This window comes from Rattus norvegicus, chromosome 12, assembly GCF_021556685.1.
Source record: "Rattus norvegicus strain SHRSP/BbbUtx chromosome 12, alternate assembly SHRSP_T2T, whole genome shotgun sequence".
NCBI classification, from domain to species: Eukaryota; Metazoa; Chordata; class Mammalia; order Rodentia; family Muridae; genus Rattus; species Rattus norvegicus.
In genome coordinates, this window is record NC_141545.1 from 49,413,406 (window position 1) to 49,438,674 (window position 25,269).

The 25,269-nt window shown below is 51.6% G+C and overlaps 1 protein-coding gene across 14 annotated transcripts in view; it reads right to left on the reverse strand.

Annotated features, from left to right (window-relative positions):
- Acacb (acetyl-CoA carboxylase beta) overlaps positions 1 to 25,269 on the reverse strand; it is a 110,527-nt gene that overhangs the window by 13,513 nt on the left and 71,745 nt on the right. For 7 of the 14 annotated variants that reach the window (NM_053922.2, XM_087577587.1, XM_087577592.1 and 4 more), the window contains 17 exon segments: positions 168 to 288; positions 2,074 to 2,171; positions 4,165 to 4,434; positions 4,548 to 4,670; positions 7,014 to 7,169; positions 7,908 to 8,111; positions 9,139 to 9,294; positions 11,819 to 12,034; positions 13,309 to 13,350; positions 13,582 to 13,638; positions 15,033 to 15,140; positions 15,230 to 15,329; positions 15,574 to 15,711; positions 20,791 to 20,909; positions 23,071 to 23,160; positions 23,709 to 23,822; positions 23,911 to 24,024. In NM_053922.2, the coding sequence (NP_446374.2) occupies positions 168 to 288; positions 2,074 to 2,171; positions 4,165 to 4,434; positions 4,548 to 4,670; positions 7,014 to 7,169; positions 7,908 to 8,111; positions 9,139 to 9,294; positions 11,819 to 12,034; positions 13,309 to 13,350; positions 13,582 to 13,638; positions 15,033 to 15,140; positions 15,230 to 15,329; positions 15,574 to 15,711; positions 20,791 to 20,909; positions 23,071 to 23,160; positions 23,709 to 23,822; positions 23,911 to 24,024 (2,226 nt within the window). 14 annotated transcript variants of the gene reach the window in all.

Genomic DNA, 25,269 nt, shown 5'->3' on the forward strand with positions numbered 1-25,269 from the left:
GCCTCAGCGAGACCCTCTGTCCCCCCAAAATCAGGTGCAAGGCAACGGAAGAAGCTGCCTGATGTTGTCCTCTGACCGCTACATGGTCGTGCACTCCTGTGTACACAGGCATGCGCACACTCACACAACAGGGAAGCAAAGGAAGGAGGAGACCGGAAGGCGCTCACCATGCTGATGGTGACATTTTTTTCGTAAGCCAGAGAAGCCTCTCCTGCAATCATGCCCGAGCCCCGCAGGTTCTCCACACCCAGGCTGCTGTCCTTCCCGATGACATCAACGATGACATACCTGCAGGGTTCAAACATGACTGAAGTCAGGCTCCTCTCAAAGCAAAGACAACAGGGAGTGTACATTTCCCACAGGTCTAGGAGGTAGGGGAGGGGGAGAGGGAGAGAAATGGGGGGAAAGGGTGGGAGAGGGGAAGGGAAAGGGGAGAAGGGATGGGGGAGGGGAAGGGAAATGGGAGAAGGGGTGGGAGAGGGGAAGGGGAGAACGGGGTGGGGGAGGGGAAGGGAAAGGGGAGAGGGGGTGGGGGAGGGGAAGGGGAGAACAGGGTGGGGGAGGGGAAGGGGAGAACGGGGTGGGGGAGGGGAATGGTGGAATGGGGCAGGGGAAGGGGGTTGGTGGGGGAGGGGGGGCGAGCAAAGACAAACACTGGGACCCAAAACGGTCAGAGGCAAAGTGAAGATGGGGCTCAGGACCCTGGGTACTATGCTTCCAAAAGGTAGATGTAGACAATGACCGTTCCCTACTAGACATTCGTAAGATACACCCTATCCCACATCCCATGGGAAATTAGCTTAGCCTTTGCTCTGTGGAGAGAATGACCTTAGTTCACAACTGATCAGCCGATCAGCCGTGATTCATCATTCCAAGGGGTGAGTCAGCTCCTGTTAGAAAGTCACAAATGTTAGCATTTGTGAGTCTATAGGAGAAGGTTTTGCTGGCTGCATTTAACTGAGTTTCCCAACTCGTTTCACTGTGGATTTAAAAATGCTTCAAGGGGGGGGGGTTGGGGATTTGGCTCAGCGGTAGAGCGCTTGCCTAGCAAGCACAAGGCCCTGGGTTCGGTCCCCAGCTCCGAAAAAAAAAAGAAAAAGAAAAAAAAAATGCTTCACAGGTCATTTACATTCCGAAAAGTCACCCAGAGAGTCCTGGTTTTGTGATTCCCCTTTGTTCAATTACACTGGGGAACGCAGCTGAGAATTTGTGACATTCTCAAAGCACAGACCCCCCCCCCCCCAGTGAACACTCTGTTTGGATAATTGGGCCACAAGATGTGAACCTTTTGCTGGGTGTGGTGGTGCACAACTTTAGTCCTGGAACTCTGGAGGCAGAGGCAGGTGGATCTCTGAGTCTGAGGCCAGCCTGGTCTATGGCATGAGTTTTAGGATAGGCAGGGCTACACAAGAAAGACACAGAGTGAAAGAGAAGCAGAGACAAAAAGATAGATGGGGGGGAGCAGGGGAAGAGGAGGGAGGGAAGGAAGGAATGAGGGGAGGGAAGGAAGTAAGGAGGGGGGAGAGAAGGGAGGGAGGGAGGAGAGAAGGAAAAAGGGGAGGGAGGGAGATAAGGGAGGAAAGAGGGGAGGGGAGTAATGAGGGAGGGGAAAGAAAGAGAAGGAGGGAGGGGAGGGTAGGAAGGAAGGGAGAAGGAAGGAGGGGAAGGAGGGAAGGGGGGAAGGAGGGGAGAGAGGGAGGAAAGAAGTGAGGGGAGGAAAGAAAGGAAGGAGGAAAGGAGGGAGGGAGGGAAGAAGGGAGGGATGGAACAAAGGAAGGAGGGAGGGAGGGAAGAAGTGAACCTGTAAAACTGACTCTTTCCCTGCATGAGCTGCTATTCTGAGTACAGGATACATCACTGCAGGTGTGCAGCACCTGCCTAGCACATACAAGGCTCAACAGAGAAAAAGAGGAGGGAGGGAGAACTGAATCACTTGGTGGTAACCAGGAAATTGTCCCAAGTGGTTACGTTTTTAGCACTGCATGTGGAAGCGCCCCCTACGGGCAGCTGAGATGAACTGAGACTACGCCAGGAAGGGAAAGAAGGAGAAGTCAGCATCCACACAGCGATTACCTGGACTCGCCTTCGTCCTCGATGTGTTTGCAGTGCACGGAGTTCTGGGAGCTGATCTGGGTGTAGTCTTGGGGCGTCAGGTACAGGTATCTAAATCCCTTAAAAACGCACTTCAGTGAGCCGCGGATCCCGCTCTGTGGACTCCACAGCCACCAGATGTTCCAAGGTGTCAACGCCATCCAGGGCGGCTGTGGGCAGCATCAGCTGTGCGGCCGCACACCTCAGGCTCACAACACAAGCCAACCATCACAGGGCTACCCTGAGCTTCTCTCTTCCTCACACACAGCCTCATGCCCTGTCTGGTTATGTACTGTGTAGGCAATGTGTGTGTTCACGTGTGCACGCGTGTGTCTGCGTGTGCAGGTTGGACAGCCCACATGAAGTGCTTCGGATGTAAATCTGACTTTCAGAATAGCTGCTTCTACTTAATGAGATAACTGTGAGATGGGGCTCAATCATGTGCTGTAGACGCCTACCCGGTACAGCAGCCGCTCTCAACCCGTGGGTCATGACCGTCGGGACACATATATGTCTGACTTTGAGAACTGAGGGGTGGCTCAGTAGCAAAGTTACAGGTGTGAAGTAGCAACAAAAATAAATTTGTGGTTGAGGGTCCCTAAGACAGTCAGAAATGTGTGTTTTCCAGTGGATGTGACCCACAGGTTGAGAACTGCTGGGCTGGGGCATAACCTATATAATATACAACCCAGAGATAGCCTATATGTAGCCTATATGTAACCCTATAACATACTGTCATGATTCTGTGTTTTTACTGTGACCCATCCCATAAGATCAGGTGTGGGGAAAATTGCTATATTAGGGATGAGATTAGTGCCCAAAAGGTTTCAGATTACACAGCATTTTGGATTTCAGATGCTTAGACTAAGAATGGAATAAAGATCTATATTTTTTTAACAAAAATAGGAAATTAATTTTCGACTCTCAAGGTATTATTTTTTGTTTCCTTTAGGGAAACAGGGTCACTGTCTGGAGACCATGTTCTGTGTGAGAGCGATTGTCCCACTATCTCACGTCAGGGCTGTGTGTTTACAGCGACAGGAGACAGGGGTGGAGAGGACGGGCCCCTGGAAGCTTACTTGCTGGCTGGCCTAGAAGCCTTGACGGATCCCAAGCTGAGGAGGACCTGTCTCAAACAGAAGGTTGAAGGACACCCAAGGAACGATGCCCGAGGTTGTCCTATGACCTCTACCTACATGTATACACACGTACACACACAGAGAGCGCATGAGGACACACGTGCACCCTCATGTGCACACACACATAAACACAGTGCACCCTCACATATGCACACACGTATGCCCTCACACATGCATGGGCACATACACACATGCATACATGTGTGTGCGCACACACACACACACACACACACACACACACACGGGCACCCTCATACATGCACACATACATGATCTAAGGCCTGGGTGTGGGACATTACTCACTTTGCATTCTGGGCACAGGAGGTAGATTTAGAAGCTGGCAAATGTCACCTGCATACCTACAAGTTTCTCGTTGTCATGCCCCTAAGGGGTTCCTGCTAACCACCATACCCCACAGCATTTTGTTTCTTGGTTTTGCTTTTGTTTTGAGACAGGTCTCACTACATGGCCAGGCAACCTTCAACTCCATCCTCCTGCCTCAGCCTCCCGAGTGCTTGGACATGCATGTGGCACTGTGCCTGGCTCTGTGAACCTGAGTTGTACATCTGTACCCTTTCCCACAGTCTCTCGGGAACCTTGACACCCTGCTGACGTGACGCGGGGTCTGTGTCTTTTACCCGAGTGGGGTCAGAAGGGGTTTAGATTTTGAATATTTTTCTTTTAGACTGGCATATTTGTGTATAACGGGATATCCCAGGAGTGAGGTACAAAGTCTAAACTCAACATTTATCCATGTTGCCTCCCACACAGTCTCTTTGGGTACCCATGCTCTGACTGAGTCTCAGCAGATGGGGTCAGGTGGGACTTTCTGTTTGGGATATACTGACACTCAAGCATTTCAGATGAGAGGCTTCTAGGTTAGGGATGCTCTGTGCAGGGAAGCATCACGCCGCCACCTGCACTTCTGACGTACTTTGTAGGGATCCTCAGGGTCCACCCATGCCACTTGGAATATCTGCTTGATCTCCTCGGACAGGCCCATACGGGCCCCGCTGTTGGCTGCCAGATAGATTTGGGGGATGCCCTCTGTCCGGGCCATCTCCGATGCCCGTAGATACAGGAAGTCCTCTCCTATGCCGAAAGAGCCGATTTGGAAGGTAATGTCGTTGCCGATGACGATAGTGTCCCGGCCTTCTGGATACTCCGGGGTCTTGAACCTCATTTTGAAAACCACCATGCCCACCTGGGAACAAGATGAGGGCTAAGCAAAACACCTTTGGTTCTTCCCGGTGACATCTGAAGTGAGCTGACCCCAGTTGGGCCCTGCCGGGTCCCTGCCTCACGCCCACCTCCTACCTCGTTACAACCAGGAAGCCGGTTCATCTCCACCAGCTGGCCCTGGGAGTCCAACACCAGCTCTGTGTATGTCAGGATATCTTTGGGGTACTTCTCTGGGGAGCCCCACAATTTAAAGAGAGCCTGGGGGAGGGGGAGAGGAAAAGCTTGGAGTCATGGGTAGAGAAGTACTGCCTTCCTCGGTTGGAGGTAATTGATTAGAGCACCGGGTCTTCAATCACATTCCCTGTCCCCTTCCCTTTTGAGACAGACAGACAGACAGGGTCTCTTCTCCTCTCCTCTCCTCTCCTCTCCTCTCCTCTCCTCTCCTCTCCTCTCCCCTCCCCTCCCCTCCCCCCTCCCACTCTCTCTCTCTCTCTCTCTCTCTCTCTCTCTCTCTCTCTCTCTCTCTCTGTCTCTCTCTGACTGCCCCCTGCCTCTGCCTCCAAGAGCTCAGGATTACATGTGAACACTACCTGCCTGGCTTTTTTAAGGTCGGTGCCGTGGAGATCTGAACTGGGCCGTCACGCCCATGTGACAAGCCTGCTACCTATCGAGCAACTTCCCCAGCCAGGGCACATTTTTCTAAGTACTGACTCAGCTCGGTACCAGAAGAGCTCAATAAGAGAGACTTATGGTTCTTCCAGAGGCCCCAGGACCCACGTTAGGCACCTTGCAACTCCCCATAACTCCAGTTTCAAGGGCTCCAACACCCTCTGGGCTAGGCTGGCACCCGAATTCACACAACGTGTGCAAATAAACTCGGCATGCACACGTGCACATGAAGAACGGAGACAGCCCTGTGTCCCCACGTATGTGCCTGTGTGCCAGAGGAGTCAGATGCTGGGTCTGGCTGGCATGTCATAGATGGGTGATACTGGATCTCCTTTATCTCTGCCTTTCTACATGCTCTAAACCAGGGGTTACCCAAACCTTTCTAAGGCTGAGACTGTTGGCATTCTCTCTAAGCTCCACCCCCACAGTTACCTGGCAACAGCCAGGTTTGCCTGACACTATATAAGGGCTGCTTGTCCCCTCCTCATTCTCTTGCTCTTGCCCTCTTCCCCTTTGTCCCTTCTCTCCCCATCCCCCCCTTCCCTCCACATGCTTATGGCCGGCCTCTACTCTTCTCCTCTTCTCCTCATCTTCTCTCATTAAATCTTTCCACGTGGAACCATGTTGGTTTGGTGTGTTCTGTCTGGACGCAAGCCGAGATTTCTAACTCCAACAGCAAACCTTGAACACAGTTCCTCAGGCTGTGATTGACTCCCAACCATAAAATTATTTTTGTGGCTACTGCTTAACTGTAATTTTGTTACTGCTATGAATCATAATGTAAATATCTGATACGCAGGATACCTGACATTCGACCCCTGTGAAGGGGTTGTTCAGACCCCAGACTGAGAACCGCTGTTCTAAATGAATAGTCAGAAAAACCCAATATTATTTTCTTCTGAGACGGAGTCTCACTACACGGGCAGGCCTCCAACTCCTATCGAGTGATGCCCCTGCCTCAGCCTTTCAAACAGCTGAGACTACAGGTAGTTGCCACTGCACCTGGCTCCCAGACATTGTCTAAGGGTAGGGCTGAGATTCCTCACAGCCAGTATCATCTGCACAAGTATCAATCTCCTGCATCGGAACACACTGGGACTAACCAGAATGTGTCCCTGGGGAGATGGCTCATTCTTTTTTCCCTGTGACATTTTTGTCACAGATTCCTTTCTTTGTGACCTTGATTCTCCAGAGAATAATTGCCTTAACATAAAATGTATAACACACACACACACACACACACACACACACACACACACACACACGTACCGCTTCCTCTCCGGGGTCGGCCTGGCCTCTGAATGGGGCCTAGGCAAGCAGCAGTTAACATACAAACAAGCAAACAGATCAGAAGTAGGGGCCGGAGGTCAAGGCATAGGGAGCAAATTGGGGTCCTCAAAGCCTGAGGACCAGGGTTCAATCCCACAGAGCTGAGGAGATGGAGCCTGGGGAAACCCTGGGGCTTGCAGACAGGCTACTCTGGTCAAACTGGCAACCTCCAGGTTAACAGAGAGACTCTGTCTCAAAAAACAGGATGGAGAACAAAGGAAATAGCTGATGTTGACCTCTGGTCCATACAGACACATGCACACATGTGCGCACATGTGCACACGCACACATGCGTGTACACACACACACACACACACACACACACACACACGCAAGCCAGAAGCTTGAAATGGTGCTTTTCTTCCCCCCACCCGATTCCCTTTGTATCCTAGCTTCCGTCGCACATCACCGAACAAGATGAAGTTTGGTTTATCTGGGGAGAAAGTACCATGAGGTCAGTCATTCCTGCATGACTTGGTTCTTCCCGGGAAGAACTCATCTGGAACGGGTCTCAGAAACAACTCAGGACAAAGGATGGGTTCCCGTGGGAGGAGGGGGAAGGGCCCCTCGATGGCTGTTCACATCCGAGCCCGCAGGACTTACCTGCCTGAACATCTCTGGGAAGTCGTACACATAGGTGGTCCCCAGGGACTGCGCCTGGAATCGCTTGGCTTGGAGCAGATCCTTGGTGACGTAGGGCGTGTTGATCAGCATCCCGTGCAGGCTCCCTTGTTTGTTGCCGAAGGAATGAAACATGATCTGGACGGAAAGGAAGAAAAAGGGAGGGGGCTGGAGAGGTGACCCCACTAGTTGCTCTAGTGGGGGACCTGGGTTTGAGTCCCACCTCAACCTGAGTCCTCACAATGAAAGTTCAGTGGAGTGGCAGGTCCACGGTGCAGACCTTACACCCTTTGCCACGTGGCAACCGGAGCAGGATGGGCCTGTAGGAGACAGAGCCCACCCCCAAGAAATGCAGACAGGAACCATGGGGACCCGTGTGGGGTCTATCCCAGCAATTGGCCAGACACCCGTGTCACTTTACAGTTCAGGTAGCACTCTCGGTCAACTGAATCTTGTCTTAGGGAGAAGTTGGGTCAGGGGTAGACCTCATCCAATATTTTGTTCTGTGCTACCTTGCAACTGAAGACTTTTGAGTCTCATAATTTCAAACTTAAGAAGCACACGTGTACACATATGCAGGCACACCACGTATGTACATGTGAAATAGTCTGGGGTTCATTTACAAAACTCGTTTCTGGTGTTTGGGGGAAGCACTTTTCTTTAGCGGACCAGTGGCAGTGAGCTCTGCCTGGGAACTGCCACATACTCCACTTCCCACCGGCAACGGGGCCACAGGATGGACCCTGACATGGGGATCTGCCTAGGAGGACAGACAGAAAAATACCAAACCCACCACACCCTGAAGCTATCTACTGGAGACTGCCATGATCCAAGGCGAGGCGAGAGGAGGCAATGCCCTGGCTAGCATGCCCTTACGTTTCCGGATCTGGAGTCGGTCACTTCTTTGTAGAGGCTGATGTCCAGGTAGTAGCCGGACTCGTTGGTGATGAAGAGGCGAATGGGGACGGCGCAGTCCGAGGTCGTCTGACGGATGTTGATCTTAACTTCTGCCTGCAGCACACGGAGCTTCCACAGCCGACTGCCGTAACGCATGACCATGGCACGCACCGACTCCTCGATCTGTGGAGAGGTGCGGCACCATCACGGCCCAGCCCACACACAGGCAAGGGGACAGTGAAGTTTGCAGGAAGCGAGGAGCCCGGCAGCCGACACAGACCATTAGCAGCGAAACACCGATGAGGACGGGACCCAGGGCCTTGGGTATGCCAGGCAGGTGCTCTGCCACTGAGCTACATCCTCAGTGACAGGGTCACCAGTAACAGAACCTGTTCACGTGTCACCCTATCTTTCTGTGCCTCCCAGGCTGTCACAGTTTTCTTCTGGACTGGGTGGACTAGGCCAGGGCATCCCCATGGGTCCTGTGAGTCCTACAGATACTGACATCTCTGGTTCCAGAGCAGCATAATTAAGGTTGGTCTACTGCAGCGCCAGCTTGTGTACAATGCCCCAGCCTCAGACCTTATGGTCTCCCCTGTGCCAGCAGAGCCTGGAGCTAGAGGGGGCATAAACTCTGCCAGGGATTCTAGATACACGCGTTGTCTGATCCCAAGCATCTGGACTGACTGGAAGGTCTCTTCCCTGACTCTCAGCTAACCACCTGTTCATCCTTTTGATGGTCTGTATATACTCAGCCGAGGGAATGACACTATTAGAGGGTGTGGCCTTGTTGGAGTAGGTGTGGCCTTGTTGGAGTAGGTGTGGTCTTGTTGAAGGAGGTGTGGCCTTGTTGGAGTGGGTGTGTCACTGTGGGCATGGGCTTTAAGACCCTCATTCTAGCTGCCTGGAAGTCAGTCTTCCACTAGCAGCCTTCAGACAAAGATGTAGAACTATCAGTTCCTCCTGCACCATGCCTGCCTGGACACTGCCAAGTTCCTGCCTTTGTGATAATGGACTGAACCTCTGAACCTGTAAACAAGCCCCAATTAAATGTTGTCCTTATAGGAGTTGCCTTGGTCACGGTGTCTGTTCACAGCAGTAAAACCCTAACTGAGACAATCCTAGAACTCGGGCCTGGAGGACCAGGGACCACCACCTCAGAGCAATGCAGCCTGAAGACCCATGGGAAAACACACCACAGTAGTACAACCTTGAGTGGGTCCATGATGACCGTGGGCACGAAGTTGAGGAAGATGTGGTTGCAGTCAGTGCGCACGCTGGTGTTGTTGAACGCCACCTCCAGCTCATCCATGGCTTCCAGCAGCAGCCGCTCCCCTTCATTCTGCAGGTACTCGAAGGAGGCTTCCTGCCAAAGGGTGAGGAGGCTGCCCTCAGCCAGAGGCCTTGCCCAGGCTCGTGTCCCCCTCCTCCTGGTGGGTCTGGTGAGACAGCAGAACCTTGCTGAGGGCAGGAGGCTGTGCATCTGTTCTGTACCCTGAAGCTCGGACATCTAAACTGTGGCGTCAGGGTATGCTTGGGAGTGGGGGCCGGGGGCTTGCTTGCCTGAGTTCAGTCTCCAGGTCCCACACGGTGAGAGTAAGAGAACAGAACCCACAATTGCCCTCCCGTGTCCATGCACGTGCTGTGGCGCTCCCTCCCACCCCATACATACATACATATATATATATATATATATATATATATATATATATACTACATACATACATATGTGTTATTTTTTATTATTTTTTAAAACTTCATCAGTGGCCAATTTGATCTTTTTAACCCACTCCACCCCCCCCCACACACAACATACATAGTACATCCACAGACATGTAAATAAAGGGGATGCCTCGTACTGGGTCTTTGTTCACATAGAGCATGGTCCACAAGCGAAACCACAATTGTTCTGAGTGTCTCGCCCACACTGGTTCAGACCTTCCACATCGGGATGGAATCACCTCTAGAAAGACCATCTGTAGACCTGGCCCCTCCACAAGAATTCTTGGTCTCTTTTTGTTTATTTTTGGAGGCAGGGTTTCTCTGTGTAGCCCTAGCTGTCCAGGGACTCTGGCTCTAGAAAGATTATCAACTCACTCTGACTGGCCTCGAACTTGGAGATCTGCCTGCTTCTGCCTCCTGAGTGCTGGGATTAAAGGCGTGCGCCACCACCTCTGGCTTGGCACTCACATGATTGTTTTTTTAAAAGCATACATACGTATATGTTATATATGTGCATTGTATTTGCATGAAATATATATGTGCTCTCTATTCACGTGTGTGCACTAGTGCTCAGAAACATGGGAACATGTATGTTAAGGCCTGAGGTTAACGGTATCTTCTACAGATCACACTCTGCTTTCTTTTTTAAATTGTGTGTGTCTGTGTGGAGTTGTGTGTGAGCATGTGTGAGTGTGTGTCTGTGTGGAGTTGTGTGTGTGTGTGAGTGTGTGTGTCTGTGTGAAGTTGTGTGTGTGTAGAGTTGTGTGTATGTCTGTGAGTGTGTGTGAGTGTGTGTGAGTGTGCGTGTCTGTGTGGAGTTGTGTGTGTATGTGTGTAATTGTGTGTGTGAGTGTGTGTGTCTGTATGGAGTTGTATGTGTGAATATGTGTGTCTGTGTGGAGTTGTGTGTGTGTGAGTGTGTGTGTGTCTGTGTGGGGTTGTGTGTGTGTGTGAGTGTGTGTGTCTGTGCAGAGTTGTGTGTGTGTGTGAGTGTATGTCTGTGTGGAGTTGTGTGTGTGAGAGTGTATGTGTCTGTGTGGAGTTGTGTGTGTGTGTGTCTGTGTAGAGTTGTGTGAGTGTGTGTGTCTGTGTGGAGCTGTGTGTGTGTGAGTGTGTGTGTGTATCTTATCTATGTGGGGTTGTGTGTGTAAGTGTGTGTGTGTCTGTGCAGAGTTGTGTGTGTGAGTATGTGTGAGTGTGTGTGTCTGTGTGGAGTTTTGTGTGTGTGTGAGTGTGTGTCTTTGTGGAGTTGTGTGTGTGTGTGTCTGTGCAGAGTTGTGTGTGTGAGTGTGCGTGTCTGTGTGGAGTTGTGTGTGTATGTGTGTAATTGTGTGTGTGTGAGTGTGTGTGTCTGTATGGAGTTGTATGTGTGAATATGTGTGTCTGTGTGGAGTTGTGTGTGTGTGAGTGTGTGTGTCTGTGTGGAGCTGTGTGTGTGAGTGTGTGTGTGTATCTGTGTGGGGTTGTGTGTGTAAGTGTGTGTGTGTCTGTGCAGAGTTGTGTGTGTGTGTATGTGTGAGTGTGTGTGTCTGTGTGGAGTTTTGTGTGTGTGTGAGTGTGTGTCTTTGTGGAGTTGTGTGTGTGTGTGTCTGTGCAGAGTTGTGTGTGAGAGTGTGTGCATGTGTGTGTGTGTGCAGGAGCCCATTGAGTTACAGTCAGCTGTGGGCTATGCCTCCAGCCTTCCACTCTACTTCTAGGCACACGGTGTCTCACCAGACCCAGAGCCTGCTCACTCTGGCGAGCCTACTTGTCCTGGGAATCCCTGTCTCTGCTGAGACCACAGGGAGCCACACCCGGGTAGTTTTCATGTGGGCTCTGGGCTTGCATGACAGCGGTGGCTGCTTCATCTCCTGAGCCACGCCCCCCCACCTGACTTTAAAATACCTTGAATAATATTTGAATTTTCACAATGTGATCGCCAGGGGTTGGTCAGCAAACAGAAGAGATTTCTTGAACAAGCCAGCACTCTTCTACCCAGAAAATGTTACAGAATGTAAGACTCTGACAGAAGCATCATCGCTGACTGAGATATCCGAAAGGGCAGGTGCACTGAGAAACCTCCTGACCCCCAGAGTGCATCCCAGATGGGAACTTGGGGGAAGAGAAGGCCAGAGTAGACGGACAAGCTGTAGGATAGGGGTGGGCGGGAACACCCTGTGCCACCTCACCTTGGTGATCAGGTCTGAGTGCCTTATGATGGCTCGGATGAAGAACCTGTGGTCAGTCACCTCCAGCCCTTCCTTCACCTTGGCGGCTCCCAGGTAAAGATGCATCTTATGGTTGGCACAGGGCACGGCCGTCAGGTCAAAGTTGCGCATCCGGCTCAGCTCCAGCTGGAAGGCCAGGGCCGGCTCCAAGTGGCGGTAAATCCGGTCTTCTGCAAACTGCAGGCCGGCCAGAGAGAGGACAGTCCGTTTGTCACTGTGACAGCCGCTGAGCCTGGTGCCCTTATTGTGTGTGGCACCTGATCGTGACCGATCCCTGAGGCTCAGGAGGTTTGCAGTTGCAAGAGCAACTCCTGTGTTATGGTATAATTATAAAAGCACGCGACTGGCTCCCGTGAGTTACCCCTCCAAGTGGATCTGAGCGCTCTTGTTGTTTCTCTGTCAGCGGCTTTTACACGCTGTCCCCTTGGTGGGTCGTTACCATGCCTGACATACACATTGGGTTCCACAGGCCATGCTAGCATGGCCCCACACCATGCTAGCCCCAAGCATTCTATAGCCTAGCACGGCTTCCTGTCACGGACTCTGCTCACACTCCCAACAGTGAACACACAGCTCCACGAACTCCACAAACCCAACAACCAGGTTTCTATGTTAAATGCTCAAGGTACAATACATCCACACAGTTAACTGACAACCGGTCGTTAAGGCTATAAGCCGTCCACGGAGATAAGATACAGTTTGCTCATCTAGACACAAATCCTGTACACATCCATCCCTTGAGAATGGCCCTAACAACCTGTATCTACGTAGAGATGCACGGCGAGGAGCATTTACGTCTGCCTCCATGTTGCTTCTCCCGCTGCTCTCCCCATTGCTCCTCTCCTCACTTAAAAACTTTTCTCCCGCCCATCCTTCCTTCTCATCCAATGACAGGCCCCGTTCTATCCTGTACCTGCCTTCCTGCGTAAAAACATCAACCTACACTCCTGAGTGTGCCTTGCTTGCCCCCAGGATGTGCCAGAGCCACGAGGCTGCTGTCTGTCAGCATGTCTTATTCTTCAGCTTCTGAACCTGGCTTCTTTATGGGATTAAGTCCCTCAAAGGAGTCAACTGGCAGTTTGGGAAACTGAGGTAGAGAGAAAATAACAAGTCTCCATGTCCCACCCCCCCCCAAAGCACCCCTTTCCCTCCCAATAGGGATGGTACTAAACGTTCTAGGGTGATAGTTAATCAAACGGCTGTAGCTGTGCTCCAACAAGGATTTATATATAAACCAGGCTGCCCGCTTACTGAGTACAGCACAAATGCAAAATACATCAAGGGAGGGGGAGCCCTGTGTGTCCCAGCTAACTACAGGATACATGGGGCTCCTTCTGACTGTGTGGTTCCAGGGAAAACGGAGGGCCCTCACCTCAGGCTCCGGGGCATGCCCGTGGGGGCGTGTGAAGGATACTCAGAAATAATAACATCGTCAACGCCTTCACTCTTACCTCATCTCTCGCTCTGAACGTGAAGAACTTGGGAAATTCTCTCTGCAAAAAGAAACCGGTGCAAGAGGCCATTCAGCGTGGCGAGACTCTGAGCCCTTTCCCCTTGCGTTTGTGATCATTAAGAAAACGGTCCCGTTTGCTTCCAGAATGAATCATCTGGAAAGACTGTCCTAGCAACTGCCTGCCTCTATCTCATCCTAGAGAATGATTAACAACTATCCCCGGCCCGAGGCTCAGAACAGAAAAGATGGTGGACTAAGGATTGGGACTAACCTCTTGGGCGATAAGGAATGTGATTCTTCGCAGTCCGTAATCCACAAGGATGTGTTTCTGCATTTAAAAGCACAAACACAGGGGGAAGATTATTTGGTTAGCAAAGGCCTGGTGTGCTGAATGCATATTGCTCTGTGGATGAACGCCACACACACACTAAATGCAAGAGGTCAGCAGTCGGAGACCCCTAGCAGACAACATTCAGAATGAGTGATTCCGCAGAGCTGGGAAGTAGGTCAGTGTCTGCCTCCAATTGGGGAGAAGGCCGTGAGAGGACTCAGGGTTCTGCTTCTCAGGTGATGCTCTCAAACTGACAGTGGTGTGAAGGCCACCACTGTGTACATACTGGAAAAGCCACAAATTGTGCATTTTATGAAGTGGGGTGTTTTTCGGTTGTAATGGGATTTGAACCTAGAACCCATAGTTTGCCAGGCAAGAGCTCTACCACTAAGCTATATCCTCAGTCTGAATTCAATGGTCGCGTTATACACTGATGTGCACTGGAAGTTATGAGACATATGTGTAAGGGTTCAGACTCTGATGCTACACAGGGAAAGTGCAAGAGCAGATGGAACTGAGTCAGGACACAGACACACTCTCTTGTGGGGCAACAGGAGCGACCACATCTGGTCTGAACGTTGATCAGCAGGGTAAAAACCTGTCATGGTTTGTATATGCTTGGCCGGGGGAGAGGCACTATTAGGTGTGACCTTGTTAGAATGGGTGTGGCTTTGTTGGAGAAGGTGTGGCCTTTGTTGGAGGCAGTGTGGCCTTGTTAGAGGAGGTGTGGCCTTGCTGGAGTGGGTGTGTCACTGTGGGTGTGGACATTAAGACCCTCATCCTAGCTGCCTGGAAGTCAGTATTCTGCTAACAGTCTTCAGATGAAGATGTAGAACTCTCAGCTCCTCCTGCACCATGCCTGCCTGGATGCTGCCATGTTCCTGCCTTGATGATAATGGACTGAACCTCTGAACCTGAAAGCCAGCCCCAATTAAATGTTGTCCTTATAAGACTTGCCTTGGGGGGTTGGGGATTTGGCTCAGTGGTAGAGCGCTTGCCTAGCAAGCGCAAGGCCCTGGGTTCGGTCCCCAGCTCCGAAAAAAAAGAAAAAAAAAAAAAAGAGTTGCCTTGGTCACGGTGTCTGCTCCTAGCAGTAAGACCCTAACGAGACAGAACCCATCAAGCTGTATCTGTGCTCGATTTGCTTTATGTGTATGAGTGTCATGTCTTATCTGTCCACCACAGTGTTGCAGATGGGTGCTGGCTGCCATGTGGTTGCTGGGGATTGAACCTGAGTCCTCTGCAAGAGCAGTCAGAGCCCTAACCATTGAGCCATCTCTCCTGCCCTCCCCATAAACTTTTTACTCTATTCCCAGCCTGGGGTATTTTGTGTCAGCCACACAAAGGTCAAGACAGCCTGTCCTCTGACCCCAGAGGCAGGACGGGAATACCTTGGACTGTACAAAGGCACGGAAAACCGGCACCAGTCTCTCGTCCTCCATGTGGTCGGCGCACTGGATGGCCACATTCAGGATGTGGATGGGCTCCTCTTGAAGGCTCTGCGAGAGAAAGAACGAGGGCTGGGGGCAAGAGGGCTGGGCTATAGCCCGCTCCTCCCCCAGCACTAAGAACTGCCCATTGGGCTCACCTTGCTGTCCTCCTCTGAGTAGAGGGAAGTGCACGCCTTACTGAAGAGAGGAGTGTCTGTAGGCACGTTGGCAAAGCAGGAGATGACTTCATCGAAGTTCCTGTGGGGTGGGACAGAGGAAAGATGAGGGACCCCTGCCACTAAAGGATGTGGCCAGTCCCGGTCCCTGTGGTCGATGGCCTCCTGTCTGCCCAAGCCCCTTAGGACAGTGGGCCAGTCTTTCCCATCACTCCCTGAGTCTGGAGTTCTTAACTACGGTGCCTGTGTCTGGGTCTCCCAAGTGTTAATGAATGAGTGGCTGGGGGGGGGGGGTTGGTGAAGCCCATAGCGCTCCTGTGCCCTACCTGGTGAACTCCTCAAATCTCCTGAAGGCCACCATGGCCCCCATCCGCTGGCACAGTGGGGAGAAGCCACTGTCCATGAAGAGTTCCTTACTGTGTCTCAGCAGGTCAGGGTCAGAGACATTGATGGGCATGGCCATCCTGCAGGGTGAGGAGAAAGGGAAGTTGAGGCAGCTGCTGCCCATTGGGCCCTCCGAGCCCTTCCCGTGAAGGAGGCTCTGGAAAGCCAGATCTGGAGAAGAGACTTCCCTGAGTGGGGTCTGAGAGGGAGAGAGGGGGAGACTTGCAGTTGGGGGACAGGTGCTGAGGGGGTCGCATCAGTCCTCTCAGGACATGCAGTAGAAGAACCCAGGAAGTGAGTGGGTGAATGGATGAATGATGTACGCATAAACAAGTTCAGTCCCAACGTAGTCCAGAGGTAAATCCAAACAGGCAAGCATAGGCACACAGAGGAGGTATGCTCCCAGCCTCAGTTTCCCCTGCAGAACCCAGCTCTAGGCAGCTGGTAAGGAGGTAAGTTTGGTCTTGGATTGCCCCAGGCCCCAAATCCCTTCATCCTTTTCCCTGTCTTGGGATGAAGTTGGTGGCTGTTAGGAGTTTAGAGAGCCACTCTTCCCAGAAACCAGTCACATGAGCACAGGGGGGACGAATCCATGAAGTGTAAAACAGAATGTGCACAGGAGCCGGAACTGCCCTACCCTTCCTAGGAAGGAGGGCTGTTGCAAGGGTGGCCCTTGGCTGATATATGGGGACTTTGACTTGGGTCCCTTTTCCTAAATGCGTGTGGCTTGCAAGGCCTTTGTTGCTGTAACCAACGGTATAGGTTGGTGATTTCAATCCTCTCCTTAGAGCCTGGGAATATTCCTTCTCAAAATGAACAAAACAAACAACCCAGGGTCTCCTGTATTGGCCTGGCTGGCCTTGAACTTGAGGTCATCCTCTGCTTGTCTCCTGAGCGATGCTTTTTTTTTGCCTTACCGGGCCCAGATTAGTGCCTGTGTGAGCACTGGCCCATAAGAAGCCTGGGTGTTAACCTAGTTCAGACACCTCACAAACTCATGGTGATGATTAATCCTCCCTCCCAACTTTATTGGGGTTAGAATCACCCTGCAGACTGGTAAGGTGCATTTTCAGGGGTCTCTGGGAAGGTTTTTCCAGAGAAGATTAACCGGAGGGGTTAATGTCCCAGAACATGGGCGGCACCATCCCCTAGGCTGGAGGCTTTGGTGGAATACAATGGGGGAGAGGAGAGAACCGGGTAACCAGTGAGCCTCTCTCCTTTGGTCTTCTCCACCTAGATGGACTCCAGAGCCTGTGACACCAGGAGCCCTAAGGAAGTCTTCCTCGGTGTGCTCTGTTGGGTAATATAGTCAAGACGATGGGACAGCTAGCACAGATCACAACCTATGACTGGAGGAGTCCATTTCTTCTTCCAGTCTCTCCCCCCAGCCTTTGCCTTTGCTGATCTCATACTGTAGGCATGGCTGTGTACTGAGTCCCACAAGGCCTCCTAGGCCAATTTCGCACCCAGGACTGCTCTCGGGGACTCTCCAACACAAAGGAATGTTCCTGATATTTCCAAAATCATGGTCCAGACCCTCGACTCCCCTACTGCAACATCCACAGGTCGCAAACTCAGCCACCCACACAGCTACTCTCAGACTGACTGTGCTCTCAGTTACACAGGCGTAACTCAGATGCTCACCCTGGTAACTCAGGGGAGTTCAGACCATCCAGGGTCTAGATTTCCAGCTCCTGGAAATACAAACCTAGGAAGGTATAGATGGGACAGTCACCACCACACAGGGCAATAGTGGATGGCGTGAGAGTGGCAGACTCTAGGGCCAGATGGTACTGGAGGGTACTCCCAGCTCTCACCCAGCAATGTTCACAGCCTCCTGGGACAAATGGCAATTCTGGTTCTAGACACAGCCTCCTAGTAGATCTCAGTAACCCAAATCACACATGGCCAGCTTTACAGATACATGCTCGGGTCACTCCCGATGGCCCTCCCCAGAGGCCTCAAAAGGCTGGGTCCCAGAGTTAGCCCAAACCTAAAGTAAGTCACATTATCAGCCGGCAGCAACACCAAGGTCCTGGGGGCGTCTCAGTGTCTAAACCAGAACAGGAGCTGGTGCCCAAACAGGGGTCATAAGCAACAACCTGGGCATGTGTGCAGGTCCTCCCTGAAACAGTACGAGACCCCGTATCCCTTAGGGAAGGCGCAGCCCTCATCCCCCAGAAGCACTTGCTGCTCAGACAAGTGAGCAGGAGAGAAAACAACTCCCATGGGACATTTCAAAATTCTGTATAACACACACACACACACACACACACACACACACACACACACACACGCTGACTGCACGAGTGCACACACCCAGGCGCCCAGACAACCATCCTCAAAACAGCTGAATAGGTACAAGACTTGTCTTACAGTGAGGCAAAGTACAGCAGGACTTTAGAGAAGAAAAAAAGAAAGGTAAAAACAAACGAACAAACCAGAAGTTAAGACGCAAGGAGTCGCCTCCTGGAGGCCTTCCTTTCTTACCAGTAAAGCTTGCTCTTCCAGAACCAACAGGAAGAGAAACACTTGTAAAATCCTGAGAGGGCCGGGGAAGGGTGGCTCGGCACCTGCCTCTCAGGCCTGACGATGCAAGTTCAATCCCCAGAACCCACGTAAGGGTGAAAGAACCGGCTCCACGGAATTAGCCTGTGACCGTGACACATATCTCTCTCTCATACGCACGCACACATGCACATCTCTCACACACACACACCTGTATGCGTCTCACACACCTACCTACACATATACCTGCACACTCATCTCACACCTGCATACACATGTTATACACACATCACACACATACCTGCACATGTCTCACACACCTATGCATACATCATACACACACCTGCACACACATCTCTTACATACACACATACCTCCTCTATTTCATGCATACATACAAATACACACACATCTTACACACACACACACACACACACACACACGAAACTACACATGGACACACACATTGCATAAATGAACACACATCTCTCTTACATACACACCACACATGTACACACATCTCACACACACATCATATACTACATACACATCACACACATGCACACATACATGCAAATACACATGGACACATACATCATACACATATCATATACCACATGCAAGCATGCACACACCATACATATCACATACACATATGATACACTACACATGACACACCACACACACCACACACACACACACACACACACACACACTGATAAGTAAAATAAAAGCACAAGAAAACCAGGAAAACACAGACCCTGCCTCATGTGAATGAGTTCTGACCCATGAAACCCAAGTCCTCCACTCCAGTCACAAGCAAGGCCTCTGGGAAACTCAGTTCCAAGACAGAGGAACCAGGGACAGCGGCAGGGAGGGAGCCTTTGGATTCCCATGGGGAGACATGGCTACATTCTAGAAGGTTCCACGCTCTACCATGCTTCTAAGGAAGAGGAACTAGAGACTGTGAGCAGTGTGCAGTCAGACAGACGTCCCCTCAAGCACACTGAGGTCTCCCAGAGGACATAGACAAGCCACTCCCTTGGCCCTGCTTCTGGCTCCCAGCAGCCGCAGGTACAGGGACAGAGCCCTGAGTGAGATTCAGGATCCAGTTCCTACACTCAGCTTGTGAGAGAGAGGGGATCCGGGGACTCTCTTTCGAAACTGAGATGAAGGAGTGTGTGTGTGTGTATGTGTGTGTGAGAGAGTGTGTGTGAGAGAGAGAGTTTGTGTGTGTGTGTATGTGTATGAGAGAGAGAGTGTATGTGAGAGAAAGAGTGTGTGTATATGTGTGTGTGAGAGAGTGTATGTGAGAGAAAGAGTGTGTGTGTATGTGTGTGTGAGAGAGAGCGAGAGTGTGCGTGTGTATGTGTGTGTGAGTGTGAGAGAGGGACTGTGTGTATGTAAGAGTGTATGTGTATGTGTGTATGTGAGAGAGTTTGTGTATGTGTGTATGTGTATGAGAGAGTGTGTGTGAGAGAGTGTGGGTATGTGTGTGTAAGAGAGAGTGTGTGTGTGAGAAAGTGTATCTGTATATGAGAAAGAGAGTGTCAGTGTGTGTCGAGTGTGTGTCTGTGTGTGTGAATGTGAGAGTGTGTGCATGTGTCTGTGAGTGTGAGGGGGGTGTGTGCATGTGAGAAAGAATGTGTGTATGTGTAGAGGGCCGCAATAACATTCGCCACCACTAGATGGCGCTGGCTTCCACTGCGCCCCACGTGGAAGGCCAGGATAGCCTCCGTCATTACAAGATGGCGCTAGCCTTCGCTGCGCCAGCTGACTCCCTTTCAGGAAGTTATCTGTGTGCGCATGTGCAAGAGTGCCTTCGTGCCAGGTCTTTGCCCACTCCAGGGCGTGCCTTATGAGATCATGGGTAAACAACCAATCAGGTGTGGATGCGCCGCACTAGGGTGTATATAAGCGCACCATGTTGGCGCGCCGAGGCTTCTCCTTAAGATTAAAATAAAAGTTTGGTCACAGCAAGGATTTCTATGTCCCCGCATGTTTCTTGCCGGCGAGAGGTCGCGCGTGGGACATGTATGTGTGTATGTATGTGTGCATGTGTGTGTGCGTGTAGTGTGAGTGTGTATGTGTGAGTGTGCATGTATATGTGCGTGCATGTGCACACGTGTGCGAGGGCGTGGGCACGCACATGTAGAGATCAGAGGCCAACTTCTTTTTTTTTTTTTTTTTTTTTGGTTCTTTTTTTCGGAGCTGGGGACCGAACCCAGGGCCTTGCGCTTCCTAGGTAAGCGCTCTACCACTGAGCTAAATCCCCAGCCCCCAGAGGCCAACTTCTAAAAGTCCGTTTTCTCCTCCTATCACGTGAGTCTCAGGACTGAAAGTCCAGGTCTCTGGGCCTGCAGACGAGGGGCTTTACATGCTGTGCTACCTCACTGCTACCGTGTGACTGCTACCGTGTGACTGACTGCTTCTCTTGTTACTTCACATCCACTGATGGGCATTCAAGGCAGCACACACGGATCCCTGACAGGGGAGGGCCTCTGGGTGGTGTTCCTTGTTCCACAGATGAGCGGGAAAGGCTGCAGGAGACCTACAGCAGGGAAGAGGCCTCCCCAGAGCCACACATACTTGCTGGATCCTTCCAGAGAGAAGACAGCAAGGAAAGAAACAAGGGGAAACCAAGTCCCTACCGGTTGGGGTGGGAAGACGGCAGCATGAACTGGAACTCCACCACGCAGGTGCCGTCAGGGAGCTCCCGGTGCTGTAGGCTGTTTAACTCGTAGGCGATGTAACCTCTCCTCACATAAACCTGAGGGAGCAGAGGGAGGACGGTGAACATCCACAGAGACCAGAGGATTTCGAAGGCATGAAGCGCTGTGCACAGGGCCTCTACAGACTCTCTAAGCTGCACCAAAGGGGATTTCTCAAGCGATGAGGAGCAAACACTTCAGACTTTGGGAGACCTCATTCCTGTTGGAGCCCCTAGATTCTGCCGTTGTGGCATAGAAGCCACCATCGAAAAAAAAATTAATGTGTGTATCTGTGTTCTAATAAAACTTTATTAAAAAAAAAAAAAGAGGGGCTGGGGATTTAGCTCAGTGGTAGAGCGCTTGCCTAGCAAGTGCAAGGCCCTGGGTTCAGTCCCCAGCTCCGAAAAATAGAAAAGAAAATGAAAAAAAAAAAAAAAGAGCAATGGCCTTGATGTCCAGTGGGCTGTAGTCTGTCAGCTCTATTCTAACCAGCTGGAATTTAACACCACAAGCCACATAATTTTAAATTCCTAGTAGCTACTTGGGAGGAAAATTTATATTTTCTCTTTCCGGAAATACTCCAGTGATTTTCATTTCATACCGATACTAAAAACACCCAGAGTTTCCTGAGCTTCCCAGGAGAACTACACATGTCATAAGTCACTGTCAGAGGATTTCACTCGTTGTGGTTCCTCTCAGGGAAGGTAGCCCACCCTGGGCCCATCAGCATCGCCAACATGAACAACTCTTGCTGTCTGTGTAATAAATACATCACAGCTGTGGCCATGACAGCCCGAGTCCTGTGTGTCCTTGTTAATCATTGTACTGGAGTGTGCTCAGGGACCCCAAACGCATTTAGGAGGACGACAATAACCCTGTCATCTCAAGAGTCTGAACCTACAATGTACATCCTCAGTGTGCCTGAGCCACAAGGGAGAAGCTGAATCATGTTGAACAAACGTGCCTGATACAGACTGGGGCGTATGAAGGTACATCCTGGGGCCACACAGACAGCTCGGTGGGTAAAACAACTGTGGTGCAGGCCTGACAACCTGAATTCGCTCTCTGGCACCCACCTAAAAAGCCCAGTGCGGTGGCACACATCTGTAATCTCAGCATCCCTAAGCTGAGTTGGGAGACAGAGACAGGAGAGTCAGCAGGAAGCTCACATTCCAGCACACAGCCTGATAGCAGAAACGAGACTCTGCTTCAAAAAAATTTTAAAAAGTGTGTGTGTGATGGTACCTGGCCAGATGACCTTTAACTCCCACGTGTGTCCCTATGGTCCAACTCGCTCTTGAGTCCTCTTTCTCTCACACACCCAAGATTGATTTATTGATGAAAAGTTTTTTTTTCTTTTTTCCTTCTTTTTTTTCGGAGCTGGGGACCGAACCCAGGGCCTTGAGCTTTCTAGGCAACCGCTCTACCACTGAGCTAAATCCCCAACCCCAAAAAGTTTTTAAAAGCTAGAAAAACCCCTCACAGATACAACTAGGAAATGACACTGTCAACATAACATCTGCTGGGGTGTACTGTGTCTCGAGAGCAAGGCCCCCTGCAGCTGTCACATGCTCAAAGCCCAAACCAGTCTCTGTGGAGATCTAGGCATAGCTGGCATGGCATGGGTGACCAACGGGGTCCAAAAGATGCAGGAAAAGATGGGGGCTCACAAGGCATGGAGACGCTGAGCTTGGCGGCCCAGGGTGAGATAAGACTGTCAGCCATGTAACTCAGCCCCAGGTAAGAGGCCCTGAGAACAGGAGACACCGAGTCCTGTTTGCAGGAGTGGAAACAAACAATCCTGACAGGAATCCATTGGGACAGACAGAGTGCCTGGCAGACACCCCATGAGAGAAGCTGTCCCGTGCCAAAGGGAGGTGGCCTGTGTCTTCTGCTCCAGACAGAAAAGTCTTTGAGATACTGAATATTCAAGAATAAGAAGTTTGCACAAGGTGCATCTGGCTTGGCACCGGGATGTGGCCCAGCTGTGGAGAATCCTATGATGCCACAGGGCCTGGCCTGGACTATGCAAGAAAACAAAGTGTGAATCCTGGCTCTGTCCCCGTCTGTGTGGCCCTAAGAAAGTCACCTCGCATCTCTGAGCTCAACTTATCCACCCTTCCTTAGAGAGAAGAGGTCACGTTTGCAAGGCACACAACCTAGGGACGGGGCGTGCAGGTGGGCAGGCGGGCAGCAAACACTCAGCATTTCTCTACTTACCTCCAGGGACGCCATACAGACGACCTTGTTAGCGTGATAGAAGAAAGTGGGCAGGACATCGAATATGGTCGTTTCCGAAAGTATTAGTTTCTGTGGGAAACAGGAGGGGCAGGAAAGCAAATGGAAGTGAGCAGATGCAACTCACAGTCACTGTCACTATTGCAGGTGGTGTCCCTGATATTAGGGACTCCTTTGCACAGAGCCTTGGGAGACCGGACGATGAAGGAGTGTGAGGTGACTGTGCACAGGGCAGGGTCCCGGTTTCAAATGCTGACGGGTACTTATAAGTTTATGATAAGCTAGGGTCCTGGCAGGAACCTGGAAAGAGAAAGTCAGTGCCAGCCCCCACCCCTACCCCAGTCCCCCCACCCAACCCCAACTCCCCCACCCCCAGCCCAGATCTTCTACCCCCATTGCAAAGGGCTCACACCTCCTGGTATGTTAAGGAAAAAATACACGCACGAACACACGAACGCACACATGCATGCACACATGCACACACACACACACACACACACACACACACGCACACACACACACACACACACTTGTTAGCATTATTAACCCTGTACTGGTCAGGAAAGCCTCAATCCTGTTGCCCCATGCATACTGCAAACCCTATGGTCCCCAAGGCTCACCTTGAGGTTTTCCGGGCAGAACTGGTGGCCATACATGTCAATGGCTGACAGGAAGATGGACTCCACCTGGTTGTGCCGCAGCTCGTAGGAGGGGAGGTGAGAGGCAATCAGGACCTGCAAATGGGAGGAGGGAGGGCAGAGGTGACAGGAGCTGGGAGGAGGGAGAGCCACAGACACCAGGGCTCCATGCTTCGAGACCAACCTGCCTGGCTCTGAGGGCCACCTTGCAGTGCTCACTCCTGCTCAACTGCGTGAGTTCCTTGAGGATGGAGGTCAGCTCTTCTGACAGGGTGGGGTCTGGGCCACACAGCTCATCCTTCAGGGGCAGAGACAGAACCCAAGTTAACTTTGTTCTACCCAAGGGGCAAGCACTCGGCTGGTCGGGGAGGTGGGGGCTAAGGTGATCAGGTGGGGAGGGGAGGGGTGGTGGAGGGGTAAGTGAGGGTGGAGGAGAGTCTAGCCTCAACTCTCTAAACACATCTAGCCAGGTGTTTTTAGAGCCCTTAGCTGGGCAGTGGTGGTGCAAGCCTTTAATCCCAGCACTCAGGAGGCAGAGGCAGGTGGATCTCCATGAGTTCAAGGCTAGCCTGGTCTACAGAGCGCCAGGACAGCCAGAGCTACACAGAGAACACTGTCTTGGGGAGAAGAAAAGTTCTTGCCTCTTTTTATTATTTCATGTCATTCATTCACTGACTCATGCACCCCAAATATGCCCTCATGCCTGATGGGCTGTGCCGGGAAGTACATGTGTGTGTATGAGCATGCACATGTGCTTGCATGTGCGTGGGGAGAGGACCAGCCCACCCTGGAAGTCTTCCTCTGTTCCTTTCCACTTTATTTTCTGAGCCCGGGTCTCTCAATCTGGACTCAGGAACTCACTGGTCTGGCTGGTCTTGGCTGCTGGCCTTGGGGATCCCCCATCTCCAGCTCCAGAGTTCTGGGATCACAAATGGGCCGCTTTACCCTGTGGCTTTTTATGTGGAATTTGGGAATCCAAACTCTGGTCCTTGCACCTATGCAACAGGTGCTCTACCCACTGAGCCATCTCCTGGGCCAGGTAAGCCTGAACCCCTTCTGCTGAATGAGGAGCTATTCTGCTGCAGATGGGGCTGTGTGCACAGGGGTGCAGGCAGGGCTGTGTGCAATACCGCTGTGTGCACAGGGTGCAGATGGGGCTGTGTGCACAGGGGTGCAGGCAGGGCTGTGTGCATGGGTTGCTGGTGGGGCTGTGTACACAGGGGTGCAGGCAGGGCTATGTGCATGGGGTGCAGGCAGGGCTGTGTGCACAGGGCCCCCGTGTTTCCTCTTGTGTCTTCACTGTAAGAGGGGATGGGGACAGCTCAGAAAAGGGGCTCCCTAAACATCCACTGGAGACAGATCTGCGATGGGAGGAAGCGGCGGCTGCTGAGTCACTGCCATCCACCACCCACGTCAGCCGACACTGTCCTCTAAGATACCCTGCCACCTACAGAGTGGAGGCTGAATCACCCCTCACTTACACACATGTACTGCCCCAATCATGAAAGCCCTGCTTTCCTATTTATCGGGCTGTCACCCTCTC